This window comes from Hemitrygon akajei, chromosome 5 (genome assembly GCF_048418815.1).
Source record: "Hemitrygon akajei chromosome 5, sHemAka1.3, whole genome shotgun sequence".
Lineage (NCBI taxonomy): Eukaryota > Metazoa > Chordata > Chondrichthyes > Myliobatiformes > Dasyatidae > Hemitrygon > Hemitrygon akajei.
The window spans coordinates 175,540,516-175,560,387 of NC_133128.1; the positions used below are offsets into that span (position 1 = coordinate 175,540,516).

At 38.7% G+C, this 19,872-nt stretch overlaps 1 protein-coding gene across 6 annotated transcripts in view; it reads right to left on the minus strand.

The window, feature by feature from the left end:
• LOC140728501 (kalirin) overlaps positions 1-19,872 on the minus strand; it is a 723,603-nt gene that overhangs the window by 76,093 nt on the left and 627,638 nt on the right. For all 6 annotated transcript variants that reach the window (XM_073047309.1, XM_073047304.1, XM_073047303.1 and 3 more), the window contains 8 exons: positions 18,663-18,790; positions 15,942-16,008; positions 14,644-14,747; positions 12,568-12,637; positions 9,689-9,775; positions 7,656-7,748; positions 4,495-4,545; positions 4,033-4,110 (listed from right to left, as the gene is read on the minus strand). In XM_073047309.1, the coding sequence (XP_072903410.1) occupies positions 4,033-4,110; positions 4,495-4,545; positions 7,656-7,748; positions 9,689-9,775; positions 12,568-12,637; positions 14,644-14,747; positions 15,942-16,008; positions 18,663-18,790 (678 nt within the window). The remainder of the gene's footprint in view (positions 1-4,032; positions 4,111-4,494; positions 4,546-7,655; positions 7,749-9,688; positions 9,776-12,567; positions 12,638-14,643; positions 14,748-15,941; positions 16,009-18,662; positions 18,791-19,872) is intronic.

The following is a 19,872-nucleotide window of genomic DNA, read 5'->3' on the forward strand; positions in this document are numbered from 1 at the left end:
AATTCCTCAAGTGACGTCTTTCAGATAGTCCACAAAACTTATTTCACTCTTTGTACGTCTTCTTTTAAAAAAAATCTTAAATGCGTTTCTGGAACTGTTAGAGCCGGCAATTTACAGTTTGGAGATTCACTGAATAATCCAGTGCTTTGTTGTCTCTGAGAACATTCCAGCAGACAAGCATTCATTGTGAAGCTGAGAGACGGAGTGTGAGCCCATGATCGACTCTGTTTCAATGATTAAAGCATTGAGGAAGATTGAAACATCAGTGTGAATGTGGGAGGTGAGCACTGACTACCTGCCTCTCACTGCTGCTGGATAAGGTGTCTGTGTGTGACGGCCTCACTCTCTCTCACAGCCCTGCCTTTGCATTTGAGTGTTTTCTCTCTCTCTCTCTCTCTCTCTCCCTCCCCTTCTAGGCTTCTAGGGGAATGTTACCCAAGTTCAGCAATTTAGATTGGACTGAGCCATTCTTTGTTTTATGTCTTTTATATTCAGTTTTCACTCGTTCATTCTAGTTTGGATTTGAGCGATTTAATTTGGTGTGATTTGTAAGTTTTTTTTGTATGGGGGCGGGAAGCACCATTGCCCGAATTTTTTTACATGGCGCAGGGGGCATGATTATTGTGTTGCCATTCTTTCTTGTTGCCGTTTGCGATCTGTTAGCTTTCTTGTTTGGGGGGAGGGTGTGGCTTTGATGTTTTTCTTTGAATGAACTCCATGGTTTTCTTTGTTTTGTGGCTATCAGGAGAAGATGAATCTCAGAGTTGTATACTGCGTACATACGTTGATAATAAATGAACCTTTGAATAAACAGTTGCCATTTTGGGCTGACACCCTTCATCAGTACTCATGTTCAGTTTTAAACAGGATTAGTGCCACTTTCGAAATCAGCTCATCTCACAAATATCAGTGGTATTGGGGTGCTCAGATGTTGTGGGGAAGCACAACCCTTTACGTAGATGACACCATTTTTTATTTGTATGCAATAGTTGATCAAATCATTCCCACAGCCGCCATAAAAAAGAAATTAAAGCACAACTTGTTGCTCTGTCAAATGTTTTAAAGGTTAATTGCTTGCTGCAGAGTGCTTTGGTAATTATGTTACTGTGACATAAAAAGGTTCTGATTCAATTTTGTGGTAGCAGTGCTATGATATATATTTTCATCATTGTTATCCAGTGTTGAATGTCTCAACCAATAACCTTAATAAAGGAATATTTCTGTCAGAAAACAAAAGGACTTCTGGTTCACAGAAAAACCCAGTTTATTGTATTCCTGTCTGTCGTGTTATAGCCTCTTCTGCTGATCCAAATGATAAAACAGAAGTCAGGAGCAAGGTAGAATATTCTCCACAAATGTGTGTAGCTCCAGTAACACTTAAGAACTTGATAATATCCTGAACAAAGCAAGTCACTTGATTGGCATCCCCTCCACCATCCTAAACAGTTATTCTTCCACTACTGGTGCACAATATCCGGAGTGTGTGCCATCCACAGAACCTACTTGCCATAAACTCTTCCGACCAGTGTGGGGCACCAGAGAGCATCAAGCCTCTGTGTCTCCGATGCACCTGAACATCATTTATTTGTTTTAACTAGAGTTTTTTAAGTTAACAAGTGCTTTTCATGTGGCCTGTTTTTCTTGAATGCAGGTTCCTCATGAATCTCCTGTTATTGGTGTCCTCTCCTATCAGATTCCTTCTTCTCCAGTCCTTGACCACTCCTACTTACCTGACTTCACCTACCACCTTATAGCCAGCCTCTTTTCCTTTCCCCCACCTTTTTATTCTGGCATCTTCCCCCTTCCTTCTCAGTCCTGCTGCAGGGTCTCAGTCTGAAACGTCTCTTTTCCATAGATGCTGCATAGAGTTCCTCCAGCATTTGTGTGTGTTGCTTTAGTTTATCGCGTTTTGATATACATTAGGTTCCCATGCTACGTGTGCTATTTAAGTTTGTCACGACTCACGTTCATCGCTGAATTTGGGTACTGAGTGAATTAACGTTCCGTGTACTCTAACTCTCTCGAGTAAGTACACTCCAATTCACTTGTTATTTCTCTGTTATTCCTTTGTTATGTTCTTTGATTAATTCCTCATCATTACTTTCTACCTTTGTGTCTCAAGTTTACTCTGCGCCTGGGTTTGTTTGCCTGGAGTTCTCCTTATGCTACTGCATATTATTCATCTGGGCTACTCCAAAGCAATTCTAAAATCTGAGAATCCTTTTACCACTGAAGACCAAGGGAAGCAGGTGCTTGGGAACATCATTAACTACAGACTCCATTCCGTGCATCATTCTGAATTAGAATAATTGGTTCTTCATTGCTGCTGTTAAATCTGAGAACTTGATGCACCATCAATAACTCTCGGAGACGTAGTTTACATAGTTTACCACAGAACTGAATGACTGGAGTGATCCAGTTAGGCAGCCCACCGCTAAATTCTCAATAGTAAAGCAGGCGATGAATGCCTACCTCGCCAGTGAAAGCCAGATTCCAGAATATATACCAAATAAAACATTCTATAAAAGGCTGGATTATACTTGATCCAAGGCCTGTGCTCATCCACTGGACTAGGCCTGCAGCCACAATAATGTTTGCCATCACACAATTATCAGAAGCATCACAGTCTAAACTCTATAACTGCCCTGTGCCTTATTAAAGGACAGTTGCATTGTTTCTGTCAGACCAGTTTGAGTTGATTTACACCCTAAAAATAAAAAAAATGACATTTTAGAACATTAGGCTTTGGTCCCAGTGCAGGTCGATGGGAGTAGGCAGCTTGAATGGTTTCGGTACGGACTAGATGGGCCAAAGAGCCTGTTTCTCTGCTGTACCTCTCTATAATTGATTGAAATGTAAATACATAGATCTGTCAAGGAAACATTAACGATAATTTACTGTTCTAATTGTTGGCAACCAGATTCAAATGACCATGGTTCCAGCAGATATGGAAAAATGGGTAGTGTAAAGAGGAGAGATCAGATATGAAGTGTATCCAGCCCGTGGCTTAGTAATGGTGGAATGCCCATGGTCTGTGGGGAGGAGTGGAAGGTTAGTTGGTTTGTATTCCATTCTGCAGTATGCAGGTTTTGAAATGTGTGAAGAGCTGATCCACACACTGCAGTCAGTGGTAGTGTCATACAGCCATCATATGACCCAATATTAATTGCTGAAAATCTGTGCCAGACAACCACTGCGGCATCTACTCTTATCCCTCTACTAATCCCTATGCACAGGCAGTAAATTTTAAAACTACACTCCGATGAAGGCAATTCTTCTCATCTTTGTCTTGAATGGCTGTCTCTTTATTTTAGACTGTACTCCCTGGTTCTGGATGACTCAGCCAGGGGAAACATTAATTCTGCTTTTACACCAACAAATGCAAGAATTTTACATGTTTCAATGAGATTATGGCTCATTCTTCTAAACTCAAGTGATCACACGTAGTCACAGTTTGTTGAATCTTCCATTATACAACAAACCTGCCATCTCAGGAGTCAATCTGGTGAAACTCTACTGCAATCCCCTTTTCATAATGTACTCCATAACGTGCTGGTTAGGCACAGGAGTACATTCAGCCAGAGACTCATTCCACTGAGATGCAACACTGAGCGTCATAGGAAGTCATTCCTGCCTGTGGCCATCAAACTTTACAACTCCTCCCTCAGAGTGTCAGACACCCTGTGCCAACAGGCTGGTCCTGGATTTATTTCCGCTTGGCGTGATTAACTTATTATTTAATTATTTATGGTTTATATTGCTATATTTCTTCACTATTCTTGGTTGGTGCGACTGTAACAAAACCCAATTTCCCTCGGAATCAATAAAGTATGTCTGTCTGTCTGTCAAAAGCATGTTATTTCTTAGATGAGGAGACCAGACTTGAATAGAGGAGATGGGCAACTAGTAAGCCCTTTCTGCTACCTAATGTCTAGCCAAGGTTTTAACTTACATATCTAAAATTACTGATATAAATTTCCACGATAGGTACATTAAGTGACGATAGAGGGAGAAGGAAAGGGGAGAACTTACCTCAAAATCTTCAAGTCTTCCCAAATTCATCATATCATTGCAGCGTTTTGGCACCAAATACATCACATCAACAGCTTTCTGTCAACAAAATATTCAAATGGGGCAATTGTACTTTTGACAGAAATAAGAATACATTTTGGTGAATCTAACCAAAATGTGAAATCTCAATGTTTATGTCCTTGTCTTTGTGAATTTTCCATAGAAAGGAAATTATCTTGTTTCAATAACTGAATTTTTGATTCAAGAACTGAATATTAGTTTCACTAACAGTTTAGCTTTTCTAATGTTTCATTAGTTTGTTTAAATACAAATGCTTTGTATACTTTTAATAATCAATGTTATTTCAGAATTCAATAACCATCAGTTTCAAGAATCATTGTTCCATGACAGTATAGTAATTAAATGAGTTTACTATTTCAGCAGGAACAGATGGAAAAGCCAACCTAACAGAACAATTTTTACCTCAATCTCTGAGCATTCGTGCCCAGCCTTTTCACTGTATTTCAGGAAATCCTGCAACAAGACAAATTCAGTTACTGTAAGTCAACATTTAAGCATGCTACTATGCATTAGTTCAAACATTTGTCCATAAATGAAGTTGTACTTCATTATATGAACAAAATCATATGAAATGCATATCCAAGTACAGTAACTGCCAAGGCAATTCTCTATTTTACAATGGTAGGAATTTTAATGCTTAGCTATCAGTAGACTCATATTTTTGTCCCAAACCCATAAGTTCAAAGTAAATTTATTATCAAAGTACATATATGTCACCATATACAACCCTGAGATCCATTTTCAGCATTTATAGAATAGTAACTATAACAGGATCAATGAAAGATCAACCAGAGTGCAGAAGACAACAAACTGTGCAAATGCAAATATAAAGAAATAGCAATAAATAACGAAACATCAGATAATGGGATGAAGAGTCTTTAAAGTGAGATCATTGGTTGTGGGAAATATCTTAATGATGGGGCAAATGAGTGTACTTATCCCTTTTATTTAAAAGCCTGATGGTTGAAGGGTAGAAACTGCACTTGAACCTAGAGGTGCGAGTCCTGAGGCTCTTGTACCTTCTACCTGATGGCAGCAGTGAGAAGAGAGCATGGCCTGAGTGGTGGGGATCTTTGACGGCAGCATTTCATGTTGACGTGGTCAATGGTTGAGCAAATCTCAACCATGGAGCATATGATAATCTATCATAGTGATGATGCTCAGTCATCAAAATGGACTGGGCCTTCTAAATGGTGGGCTACACTGGCAAAATGGATTGCTGAAGACGATTGTGTTAAGTTGACTAATGGGCCTTTCTCTGCTAGTGCATAATTGTAGCATCAATGATTAATTTCCTCCTGGGAAAATATCATTATATGTGGAAATCAACTTCTAAGGTGAAGCCTTAAATATAACACATTCTTTACTTCCCAATACACCCCAATCTCAATTGATAGCCTTGGCTATAATGGATTTTTTAAAGCATTTGTAGTCACCAATTGCCTCTGCATGCAGCAAATTCAGTCTCAAGTTTTAAATTAATCATGCCCCTGGTGAAGAAGTATTCCTTAGAGTAAGGGTTCCCAACCATTTTTATGCCATCAACCTCCACCATTAACTGAGGGGTCTGTGAACCCTAGGTTCGGAAGCTCTGCCTGAGAGATGATATAGATAACAGTAATAGATTTCAAGGAGTGACAGACAAGCTGACAGATAAAATTTAATGCCAATAAACGTGAAGCATTAGATTTTGGGAGGAGGAATGAGAAGAAGGAACTTGAAGACATAATTCTATATAGGTAAAGCGAAAAAAAGAGGTCTGGAGATATGTGTATAGTTCTTTGAAGGTAAGAATTTCGGTTAAGAAAATGGTGAGAAGAGCATAGAAGATAAATAGAGACAGAGTACAAGATCAAGGAAGTCATAATGAATCCTACTGAAACATTGGTTCAGCCACAAAGGGAGTATTATATCTACACATGGGTATCACACTTTGAGAAAGATATAAAGACTTTAGAGTGGCTGTAGAGAAAATTTACCAAAATCAAAAATAGGATTGATGGAAGCATCTGAGGATAGTCTCCCTAAAGATGCCAGATGATCTGATAAACAGTATTTAAATCATGAAGGACCAAGTAGATAGGGAAAACTTATTCTCATTAAAGGAGGTGTTAAAAACTCAGGTATTTATTAGGAGGCTGATTATCAATAGAAGCGAAAGTAACACAAAGGAAAAGCATTTTTAATATTTAAAGTGGCTGTGTCTGGAATGTGGAGTCATATTAAACTAGCATTCCATTAAGACTTGTAAGAATCTGAATGGAAAGAATGTTTAGGGTAATGGGGAGAGGGTATACAAGTATAACTGGTTTTGCAGTGAGATTATATGGTTTGACAGGCCAAACGGCCTCTTTCTGTGATTTAATCATTCTGTGCTTCTACTGATTTACAGTAACTAGGCTATTTGTTCTCAGTTCAGATCAAATCAGCTCTCCCAGAACCTGACCCATCAATCGCAAGGGAGAATAATTTGAATCTATATATTTAAGTGGCCGCAAATAAGGCTAATGGGGCTTCTAATAAAGCTCTAGGGACGAACTGCATTTATTCTCATAATCCTAGTTTAGTTCGCAGTCAGGGTTGCCCACCATGTCCATGTGGATCTTTCTGTCCACCTTTACTAATTCCATTTAACCACATTAGAACTGTAGCCCTCTATGTTTTGCCTGTTTCATTGTCTGTGTTAAAGTTCCTTATGTGTAGGAGAATGATGCCAGAAACAAAAGGAATTTTTATTGGCTCTGGGTCTATACTCACTGGTGTCTAGAAGAATGAGGGGGATCTCAGTCAAAGTTATTGAAAACTACAGCATTCAACAGGCCCTTTGGCCCATCTAGTCCATGCTGAACCATTTCAACTACCTACACCCATTGACCTGCACTAAACCATAGCCCTCTATACACCTACCATCCATGAACCTCAATGTTCAAATTGAGCTTTCATGCACCACTTGTGCTGGCAGCTCATTCCACACTCTCACGACCCTCTGAGTGAAAACATCTCCTCTTATGTTCCCCTTAAACTTTTCACCTTAACCCATGATCTCCAAGTTGTAGTCCCACTCACCCTCAGTGGAAAAAGCATTTACCCTATCATAATTTTGTATACCTCTATCAAATCTCCCCTCAATCTTCTTCATTCTCATTGACATTTCCAAAATATTGAAAGGGCTAGATAGAGTGGACATGGAGAAGATTTTTCTAATAGTGGGAGAATCTAGCGTCAGACGGCACAGCCTCAGAATATAAGGATATCCCTTTAGAATAGAGATGAGGAGGAATTTCTTTAGCCAGAGGGTACTGAATTCATTGCCACAGATAGCTGTGGAGGCCAATTCCAGGGTAAACAAACACAGTCTATTTTTCTCTCTTCATAACTGAAACATTCCATCTCCGGCTACATTCTGGTCAATCTTCTCTGCACTCTCTCCAATGCAATCACATCCTTCCTACAAAGTACTGACCAAAAATGCACACAATATTCATCAGTAAACAAACATGTTTCTTAAAAGAAATACCCTTTGAGAACAAATTCGATCGGTTTTTATTGCTGAATGTCCTCACCTTGATAAGAAGTTGATATTTTGTTATTCTCTGTATTGGCTTAATAAGAAAGTCATTTAGACTAAGCCTCTGACCCAGCTCCTGCTTGATTTCCTGCAAAACAACACACAGAACTTTGCACATATAATATAAAAAACATTCACAATAGATGTATATCTCTTGCATTCATGTTTCCTTCTAATAGATTTCTGAAAAAATCTAAAACAGACCATGGCTAAATATGCTCTGCAAGGTCACCTGTCTGGCTGCAGTTTCCTGATACTAAAATTGTTGTGCTTGATCTCAATATATGTAGCACAAGGACGGTGATTTGGGGTAGCAAAAAAAAAACATCAAACAAGTCTTCTGAGAGTATTAAATGGCTGTTGACCTAGTTGTCTTTATATCTGAAAGTCCCCTTTGAGAATATGATGCCTGCTCTTTCTTTTCTAGGCTAATATTATGCAGTCACATTCAAGAGAAAATCAGAGATGATTCCTTTGCATACTAAGGCCCTGATTTCAACAGATGCCCACTATTTTCTTGAAACAATAAAGTGTTTGAACGATGTATTTAGATTAATATAGAGTCAGTACTTCTGTATTTTGATTTCAATTTTGTGGAGTGCATCCTCACCCCCCCGGCACACTCAGCCACGTTAGGCTCAGTCCGCCACCAGATCAAGGGCTGGAACTCAGCTATGAACAGCACTGAATCAGGCCTTTTGGCCAACTCATCCTCACCAAACAAGGCGCCTACCTGAGCTAGTTCCATTTGCTTCGCTTGGCCCATATCCCTCCAAACAAATCCTATCCACGTATCTGTCCAGATTTCTAACAAACGTTGTAATTTTAGGCACCTCTATCATTTCTTCCGGCAGCCTATTCCATATACCCACCACCCTCTGTGTGAAAAACTTGACCAGATCCTCTCATCTCATGTTAAAACTATGCCCTTTCGCTTTTGACCTCTCTACGCTGGGAAACTGACTGTGACCATCCACCTTATCTAAGCCTCTCATGATCTTATGAACCTCCGAAAGCTCACCCTTTGCTGTAGGGAAAACAGCCCCAGCCTATCCAGTGTCTCATTATATTCTGAGTCCTCCAGTTCCAGTAATATCCTTGTGAATCCTTTCTGCATTCTCTTCAGCTTAATGTCATTTTTCTGATAGCTTGGTGACTAGAACTACACACAATATTCCAACCGCATATCACCAATGACTTGTACAACTGTAACAAGATGTTCCAACTCTTGTATTCGATGATGTGACCAATGAAGGCAAGTATACCTCTCTTTCCAACTGTAGTGATACTTCCAGGGAACTACATACATGTACCTCCAGGTGTCCCTATACTATAATACTCACTAGAGTTCTGCAATTCACAGTGTATCTTCCCCTGTTATAACTGAAAAAAATGCATTGATTTGCACTTGTTGTGTTAGTTTCCATCTGCCATTCCTTTGTCCACTCTCCCAGTTGATCTACATCTGTAGTAACTTTAGACAACTCTTCACTGTCCATAATTTTGGTCTCATCCACAAATGTAGTGATTATGCCACCTGCATTTTCACTTAATTCATCAACATTGATGACAGACAACAGTAGACTCTGATCGGTGTGACACACCAATGATGGCAGGCCGCTTATCTGAAAAACAAACCTTTACTACCATCTTCTGACTTCTTCCACTAAGCCAATTTTGTGTTCAATTAACTAGTTCACATGATCTAGCAATCTACAGCAGCCTACCACATGGTACCCCGTCAAAGGCTTTGCTAAGGTCCATGTGGATGATGTCTACTCCCTGTCATCATTATCCACTTGGTCACCTCTTCAAGAAACATAAATCAAATTTGTAAGACTTGATTTCCAATGCACAAAGCCATGCTGATTGTCCCTAATCTATCTTATCTTTCCAAACTGCAGATAGATTCCAACCCTCTAAATTTCGTCTAGTTTCAGGTTGTGGAATCTCCCAAATTTTACTTTTCTGTTTTTTACGTGTTATAATGTTCTGGTTTCTGGTGACAAAATATAACCAATTGCTTACCTCAAAGAAAGAATCATACTCTGCCACAACGTACTCAGATTTTGGTTTGTTTTGGCAGTATACCACATACATGCCTAAGCGTCTCTCCTGAAAAAAAATCACAACGATAACTAACTTTTTACAAGAATAAGTTTCCACTACAGAGCTCTTTGCAACTCAGCTATTTTGGAGACATGGTTGGGTCTAGCCGGCATGGGCCCACCGCCTGCGACTGATGCCTGATGCTTGAACCTCCCTGGTGTGGATCTCCACCTGCATAACCCGAGAATTGACAACATCTCCAACAACACACTGAGGAAACGCTGCTCCCAGAACTCTCTTTAAAAGCTCAACAGCAAGCAAAGCCCTTCTTTTGATGGCTGTAAATTCTGTGAGCATTTTTAAATGTCAGAATATAATTTTTCACCTGGGACTATACTGTTTGGAATTCAGAAGAATGAGAGGGGAGCTTGTGGAAACATACACAATTTTGAAAGGGATAGACAAGATAGAAGTAGGAAAGTTGTTTCCATTGGTAGGTGAGACTAGAACTAGGGAACATTGCCTCAAGATTCAGGGGAGAAGATTTAGGACGGAGATAAGGAGAAACTGTTTTTCCCCAGAGAGTGCTGAATCTGTGGAATTCTCTGCCCAGGGAAGCAGTTGAGGCTTCTTCACTAAATATATTTAAGATACAGTTAGACAGATTTTTACATAGTAAGGGAATTAAGGGTTATGGGGAAAAGGCAGGTAGATGGAGCTGAGTTTACGGACAGATCAGCCATGATCTTATTGAATGGCGGGGCAGGCTCGATGGGCTGGATGGCCTACTCCTGCTCCTATTTCTTATGTTCTTATGTTTTTAATGAACATTAACATTTAAATACTTTAATTACTTTAAATATATAAAGCAATACTTTTAAATAATGAAAAGTCATTTAAGCATAAAGTAAATATGATAGATAAAAATAACTAAAATCTCAAATTACTTTTAATTAAAAACAAAATAAAACAGATATAATTTTGCTTTGTAACTACAGCACTGTGTATGCCACTGAAATTGAAAGGGTTGGGGATTCTGCACGGTTCGGACAGCCAATTCCTCAGCGTAATTATCACCATCCAAGCTCTGCTGTTGAACATCATGCGAAGTCTGGCAGTGGAGTGAACTGACACACAGCAAGGGTGTCAGATACAGAGCCAGGGTGCCTTTTGCACAGTACCGTGTTGTCAACATTGAACCAAGCCAGAGTTTATAAACCTGGCCAGAGCAAAGACTGCTGGGAATGGTGAGGGGGGAGCACCATGGTAGGGGTGAGGGACAGGTGGTAGAGAAGGAGAGCCCTGAGGCACCAGACAAGGTCATTTGATTCCAAACAATTGGTTTATTATCATTACAGAATCTCTCTCTGGTGCTTCCTACTCCCTCCCCTTTTCCCAACCATGATTCCCCTCTCCCTGCCCCCTTCCCACTCTCAGTCCACAATAGACCCATATCAGAATCAAGCTTGTCATCACTTGCATATATCATGATTTTTCTTTGCAGCAGTCCAGTACAATACACAAAATGACTACAGTACTGTGCCTAAGAGTTTTGCACAATTCTGTATTTGGCCTTCTGAGTCTATAAGTAAGTTGGAACTTCCATGTTAGACGGAGCACGCACAGAAATTTCAGTGTGCTTCCATTTAAGTTGGTATATACCTGTGATACTCTTCAGATGCATAGCATTTACCAGCAAGATATGGGTCATTGTGCCAATTGTATGTTAGGTGCTTTGTATTCTCGTTGATTTTCATTATGTAGACTGGGATTTCTGGAATTATACTTAAAAAAAAACCAAAGTGCCAAAATAAGGCTATCTAGTACAGATGTAAATCAGAACCTTGATGACACCTTTGATGTCTCAGGTATTTCATAATTATTTTCATTAATCCACTTAACGATTTGTTTATTAAGTACTGCTGGTACTGTATACATGATTATTATTTTCCATCTTTCTTGGTAGATTGTATACTATTCTGAAATGCCAGCAGAGTTGTTTTATTTTTGTCCCATGGAGCGGCATCGTAACAGGACTTCTGGCCCAACGAGTCCACGCTGCCCAGTTACACCTACTGTATGTGACCAATTAACCGACTAACCCGTTGAACGATGGGAGGAAACCAGAGCATCCAGAGGAAACCCACAAGGTCACATGGAGAATGCACAAACTCCTTTCAGACGGCAATGGAAATAAGCCTGGCTTGCTGGTGTTGTTAATTGCATTACGCTAATTGCTATACTGTTGTGTTACATAACATACGTGCAGAGAAATAACATGGAAAATCCTGACCATTCAAAAAGGTTCTCACTGCTTTTGTGTTCACACGACACTATTTTAAGATCTCTGTCAGACATTGTCTCTTTCATATTTTTTCCAGAAATATGTAAAATTATTACAGTATTCTTCTCAAACTGTAGAAAACACATTGAAATTATTCTGCATATAAATTTGCCCTACTGCATTGGTGAAGCCAATATAGCAACCCAAAGCATTTGATAAAGCTGTTCCAGGAAAAATCATAGAATAAGTTAATAATACACAACCATACTTTTCACAAGTACTAAGTACATAATGCTAGGAAATTTGGCTTATAGAAATAATGTGGACCTTGCTGGCAATAAATGCTGACCTTGGCTTGGCTTGGCTTGGCTTGTCCTTGAAACTTTGAACTTATAAAAATTGTATATTAGATTTATTACCCTCTTTAACTGTAAGTGACATTGTGATTAACACAATCATGCTGACTACAGGGAACGAGAAGGTGAAGTTATGAAACATACTGGAGCACTCTTCTAAAGTGGGCCAAGTTACTATTCTTTACACAAAGTACTAAAAGTATGTTGCAATAACTTACATGCTTGATGAAGAGCTCTGCCAAACGTTCAGGCTCCTGAAGACATTTTTCCAGTTCTCCCAGGAAATAACTGCAAAGAAATATGGAAAGTAATCATTTTCTAATTTTGTCTCTGTGGGCCTGTATTTTACTTTCTAGCAGAGCACGAAACCATTTTTATCAATTATTTAAGAGTATGAACTCAAATCTGAAATAACACTAAGACATAGAAAATGATTAAAGTTAAGATGCAAATGATTTAAATGAAGAATTGAGAACAAGCAATCCGATCAAAGAAATCTGATACAAGAAAATGTTGAGAGATGGATCGTCAACCACATGAACATATCCTGCATTTACCAAACACCTGGGGGTGGGGAGACAGTGAATTTATTGTCCCACAGCTCCGAATTGGGAATATTATTTTTTTTAAACTGAGGGAGATAGAGAAGTTTATTCAAGGGGTTCAATTTCAATTGTATACAAACAGCGCCGAGACCACATCTGAAGTACTATGCACAAATTGGTCTTGGATGGCAAATAAATTTTAAAACAAATAAGGGTAAAGCACAGTAGATGTACTGTCAGTAAAAATTTACACCATGCATTTTGTTTAAATGTATTGAGGTAGTGCAAGATCTAGGAGCCCTAGAAGGCTCAATTTACACCATCTACAAAGCAATCAATGGAGCAAAATCAGTTTTGTAAAAAATAAAGAATTTAAGTCAGAACAAAGATCAAAAAGTAGAATTTGTTCTCTTGCCTTGTTTCTTTATATTAAATGAATGGAAAAGGAGAAACAGGATAAACATCTAACTACTTTCAATTTTGTCTTTCCTTCATCCAGCCTTTAATTCTGCTGCTTATGTCTTAACTCTCATCATCAAAATGAGCCATCACTCTTTAACTTGTCAACCTATAGACCAGAGGCTCTTGTGGTGAACTACATATACCTGTCTGGACACGCCCCCCCTGCTGACTGCTCCTGTGGCTCCTCCCACAGACCCCGGTATAAAGGCGATTGGAAGGCACTGCTCCTTCCTCAGTCTCCAGGATGTTGTGTGGTGGTCGCTTGCTGCTTGTGCTTTCTTCCAGCCTATAAAACCCTACCTTAACTCACGTCTCCGAGAGTTATTGATGGTGCATCAGCTCCCAAACAGGCAATGCTTTGATTAAAAAAAAATTACACCTTCACGTTCAAATCCACATCTTTGCCTCTCTTTGTCAATGGTCTTCCAGCACCATAACCTCTAAGATGTAAACTCATTCAACTTAGGCATATGGATCATTTTTGAAATTAATTACTCCACCAATGGTGATGCATCTTCAAATAAGGTCCTAAATTCAAGAATTTCCTCTTCAAAAATTTTCTTTTCTCTTTTAAGGCACTTTATGAAACAGACCAATTTCAAAATCTACACAAAACTTACTGAGATTGAAGTAAAAATAGTTTTGGATTTAAAAAGTGTCAAGGATAAGAAGCATAGGTGGAGGAGGCAGCCTGTCCTCAGAGAAATAAACTGTAATTTAGCCAGATTTACAAGGTAGAAACTTAGCAACTGGGTCAGTGGATCAGGATTTAAAAACAGGGTGGCTAAAAGAAAGAAGTTTATAGTCTTGCATAGAGATACTTGAGTAATATACAAAAATTTACACTAATCAAATTGGTAACATTAAGTTTACTTCCATGATGTTTATAAGAAAAATAACAAAGTAATGAACTTTACAATAAAACACCTTTATGCTTGGAAGTTAAATAAAATAATTTTAGTATTTGAATTGTTAGACTTGGCTATGGATAACTGTTGATGCAATTTATGATTTCAGTTGAATTTACATATTATAGCTTTGAAGACTTCTGGAATTATTTAATCTGGACATAACTGACAGAATGTATTAATTTAAATGGTCTTGAAACGTTCATTTGTTTCTAATATGCACACACAAATAATTATTTTTGACATCTCTGATAATTGAGACTTTTAAATAGGGTTAATAATATATGAGTTCTTATACAAACTTTGGATTCCCTTCATAAAATGTTAAATGTTGGCTGGTTTCTTCATTAATTACCAGCTGACATAACTGTTTGCTCACCTACTGTGCCAGTCATAAATCTGGTGAATGTTCCCAAACACGATCTTCTCTTTTCCTTTCATGTCATCAAGGACACCCTTTTCTTCGATTTTTTTCATGAAACCCTTCAAGGTAAGAATTGAGTACAAATGGTTACCATCAAACCTGAAACTGTCCATGACAGTGAACTACATTTTTCTCCTGCTTTTCAAAATTTAAGAAAGAATTGATCAAAAGAACTCCACTTTTGTGTAATCATGAAAAACCACACACACACACGCACACACACACACACACACACACACACACAAGTTTCTGAGTGTAGATTCAACACACGTTGGAAAGCGAGGTGGACAGATTCTTTCAGAGGCATATCATTCCGTACAAAAATGGATGCACCTCATAGTCTCTTGGAATTTCCCTGATTCTCCAAGGAATGCAGCAAAACTTCCCTGACTACCATTTTCCCTGTTATGTTTAAACATAATTTTGGTCTCCTCTGGTCGGCCGTGGGGAAAACTGGTCATGATTCATATGCATGGATGGACTTAAAGAGTCGTGGTTTTAAGCTCTCTTGCACATCTCTGCAATATTTTCTTTTCCACAGCCTTGTTTGGCATGATGAATCAATCACTCACTCCTTCTGAACCTCATTCAATATCAAAATGACCCCTCCTGTGTCAATAGTTCTATTAGAAAGATGTCTAGATATCAAATGCCAACCCGTTTCTGTTCCCATTCATTGTTTAGACATGCTCAGTGGTGGGAGCTCCTGAGGAGCAATCAGAAACAGCAGATACTGGCTCATTAGCCTCCACAATTTCACAAATCATTTCTGAGTAATCAGCTTATCTAGCATGCAGCCGAAATTGAACACAGGGCTTTAAGAATTTCAGCAGGTAGTATCATTATGGAATTTGCCTAGTCAACCATTATAAACCATGATGCACACTTTAATAACATATCGACAACACTGAAACAGACACTTGTTAGTCATCTTTAATAAAAGGTGTTTATTGGCAGCTTTGTTGTGTTGAAAGGGATAAATATTACAATTATTTTAAAATGAATAATTTGAACACTAGATAATAATAGGGACTATTTTCATAATCATATTTATTTGGGTTACTAATTGCTCAAATTAACCCTTCATTATTTGCTTATAGAAATAGGTTGTGAAGGATAGACTGAGAAAGTGTCACCATGTTACAAAGTTCACCACAACAATATCCTTGAAAATAACATTTTAAATTAACATTTATAAAGGATTTTACAATAATTTTTCTACTAGTGTACAAGTTACAGTAAATGCGTCTTACCTCTACCACAATTCCCAAATCTTTCACGTAATCCTTCTCTGTTTGAACCAGCTCATTCAGAACATAACTACAATGAGATGGAAAGAGATGGAAGAATAGTAAATGGATATATTACAAATTTTGTTTGGACAGGGTCCTAATGTTTAATTTGTTATGTCTATTATCAACTCTCTCAAACTCTGAAGATGAATTACAGGGAATGAATCATAAATTAATGAAATAGGACCATCATACCTGAATAATGTCTATCAAAATACTGTTTGGGTTTAATAATAAACAAAAGAACAGAATCAAAATCAGAATCAGGTTTAGTAACACTGGCATATGATGTAAGATTTGATGTTTCGCTGTAGCAGTACCTTGCACTACATTATCAATCAACTCAAGTTTAATTGTCATTTATGTGTACATGAATACAGCCAAACGAGACATTGTTACTACGGGATCAAGGTGCAAAGACACATTATCAACAGTCCAGACCCCCTCAGCCCACTGATATCATCTATTGACTGGCCCTTGATGCCTGGTAGGCGAGACTGTGGCTTTGAGGCCCAGTCCTCCCATATACAAGCACATTTTGGATATTAATAAAAACAGAATCAGACAAATATACATGTACAGTCGGCCCTCCTTATCCGCGGGTTCCGCATGCGCAGATTCAACCAACCGCGGATCGGGAAAACCCGAAGTCTCGCTCGTTCGCTACTTGTGTTGTGAACGAGAGGAAGGAGTTTAAGGCTAGTAAGGGATGGCTGGCTAGCTATGTAAAGCGCTGCAGCCTCAAGAATTTAAAGATCCCGGGAGAATCGGGATCGGCTGATGCCGAGGCAGCATCAGCATTCGCAGAAGAGCTACGATGGTTGCGTCTGTACTGATCATGTACAGACTTTTTTTTCTTGTCATTATTCCCTAAACAATAATTACAACTACTTAAATAGCATTTACATTGTATTAGGTATTATAAGTCTGCAGTCGGCCACGACAGAGCTTGTCTTCTGCCGAACGAAACCCTGGGAGGGCAGCTCTGACTCTGCGCCGCACTGCCCCCGGTGAAGCGCAACAGCTTTGTCCCCTCACGCAGAGTGGCCGCAAGCAGGTGACACTGTGGCTTCCGGCCTCATCCTCACCATGACTGAGCACTCGGCCCCCTCCATCCACCCCCGCTCACATCCAATAAATCAGGGAATCGAACTTGTGGCATAACACATCAACATGTCTAATGGGGACTCGCAATCACGAGAAAAGCGACCATGATGACCACTCGCTATTTGACTGTAAGCCTCCATCGAATAAGGCAGCAGCACTTTGTGCAGATCCTTCACTAACTCTGCCAGCGAGAAACTCGCTGATGGTGTAGACCCGCAGTACTTTGAGTTCTTAACGTACAGCAGGATCTTGCAATCATTAGATGTACAAAAAGAGATTAAAATTTTGTGAGGTAGTGTTCATGTCCATTCAGAAATCTCATGACAGAGAGGAAGAAGCAGTTCTTGAAATGTTAAGTGTGTGTCTTTATGATCTTCTACCTCTTTGTTGATGGTAGCAATGAGAAAAGGGCATGCCCTGGGTGATGGGAGTCCGTAATGATGGATGTTGCCTTTTTGAGGCATCGCCTTTTGATGGTGTTCTGCATGCTGGGGAGGCTAATGCCCATGATGAAGCTCTCGAAGTTAACAACTTTCTGTTGGATGGCTAGGCATGGTAAGTGTTCTTGAAGTGATATAACAGTGGTTAAGTGTGTTAGCTCTTCTGGTTCCACAGGTGATATGTTGGTGGCATTGTTCAGAGACTTCTTCAAGCTGGCCTTCAAGAGAGATCTTTAAAACCAAACCCAAAAATGAAGTGTATAGAAGCTGTAATAAAAATGTTGGAAGTATACTGCAAGTCTTTCAGAACTTAATATAAAAAAACACAGATAATATTTTGAATTGAGGCTTGCCATTCTGCTTTCAAATATTTATAATATTTCCAGCTTTTTCTCCAGAAGGTTTTGAAAGGCTTGTGAACTTTGGCTCACAATCTTATTAAAGAATACAAAATACATCAGAGCATTCTGAACCATTAACCAATGTTAAAGTGGTTTCAACAATCACCTGACTGGATTAATTTTTCATTTCATAATTTACCAAAAGGTACCTGGTATTTTATTGGAGTAGCAATTGACATATCCACAAAATACTGCTGTTCTTTTTATAGTGACTCATTATTTTCACGCTATGTTTGTCTTTTCCCATGAATTACAAATTTAGCACGACTTCAGCCTTCACAGCTTGTATTTGCATTACTGAATTAATTGAAAAGCAAGTCATTGAAAGTTCACCTGCATGTAGAAGATGGAATACTCCCTAGGCTGCAGCACGGTGAAGGAGGTGGGTGAGCCATGTCTCAGAGAAAGAGAACACAACAATCCCTCATTTCCCTCTGATACGTCAATCTTGCCCTTAGGTCCTCTACCTTGCCTTCCAATAACTGTACATTGGCCAGGAGGATGCTAGGGAGAGGTGGTCATGTTCCTCATCAAATATTTCAAATCTAACACATGCTGTGCACCCAAAATTTTGCAGCAACAAAGCACAACTTGTTTTTCAGATTATACAATCCAGAGTTCTGGTCACCTTTAAATCTACTCACCTTGTTATAAAATATATTTCAGGCAAAATAACAATCATTGATTGCAACCCATTTTCACATTTTGTAAGAGCAAGGAAAAATTTAGCTTACGTTCGTCCTTTAAGAGCCTTGGTGCGCTTTTCTTCTGCGAGATCCCCAGGTGATGTGGAAGAATTCATTGACTCAGGGCTCAGGGGATCTTTCAAGTTGCTTCGGTAGGAACAGCCTGGTTCCAGAGACTAGTGAAGAATAATTGTTCAGTTATGAAACATGTTTAACCTTATAACAGGGCAAGCAAAACCATATAAATACAGTATGTTGCACCATATAAACATTAAACATGTGGTAATCTTATCCTCATTATCATGACTGATGTTACCATAACCATTCCATAATAATAGTTCCTCCCACAAAGTTCAGGGAAATGAGTAATGCAATAGTTTTCAATATTATAACTGATAGGACCCAGCTGAATGTTATGACATCCACTTCATTCTTGTAAATGTGGTCACCAGACCATCAGCAGAATAAAACAATCTGTTATGTAATTTTTCTGTGGCCCCCCTGAACTAAAAGTATGATTATCCTTCTTTAATAACTAGTTTCTATCCACATAGAGCATTCTGATCTTCCAAATAGACTGAAATATTAATACTAATAGGGAAAATGTGTAAATAATTAAGAATAGCATTATAGTAATCTGCTGAAGAGTCACTGATATGAAACACTCTTTTTCTCTATCCACAAACTGCAGCCTGACCACTGAGTAGTTCCAATATATTTTGCTGTTATTCAGTTTTACAAGCTTCAGGACAATTATCACACAACATACTCACATGAATAAGCCTTGTAACAGTACTGTCATGATTGGTTGGAGGATTTCTAATTAGATTTATATCATCTCATTTGAAAGCTAAAATATTGTACGAATACCAACATAAGAACATCTAACATGATTAACTTTAGCCTCTGCAGTTGGAATGTCATCTGAACAATCTGTATATATACACATTAGAATAGGAAGGTCTCTTTACTTGGCAACTATTAGTTGCTACCATTTTTTGAGGCACTTAATGGACAATTTGCAATGTTTGTGACCTTCTTGGCTGTGGTAGCAATAGCATCAGTAATTACATTGAGTACAACTGCATCCAACTTGCTAGCAATCTGAGCAAATCTTGTTTCTGGCATAATGAAGTAACTGACAGATGTATTTCCTTTGTAAATTCATGACTAAAGTTCATTATTGTGAATGGATTGTCCAACTTAAATATCTTCAATTTGCATTGAAATCTTTCTAGAGATATTTAAAAAACATAAT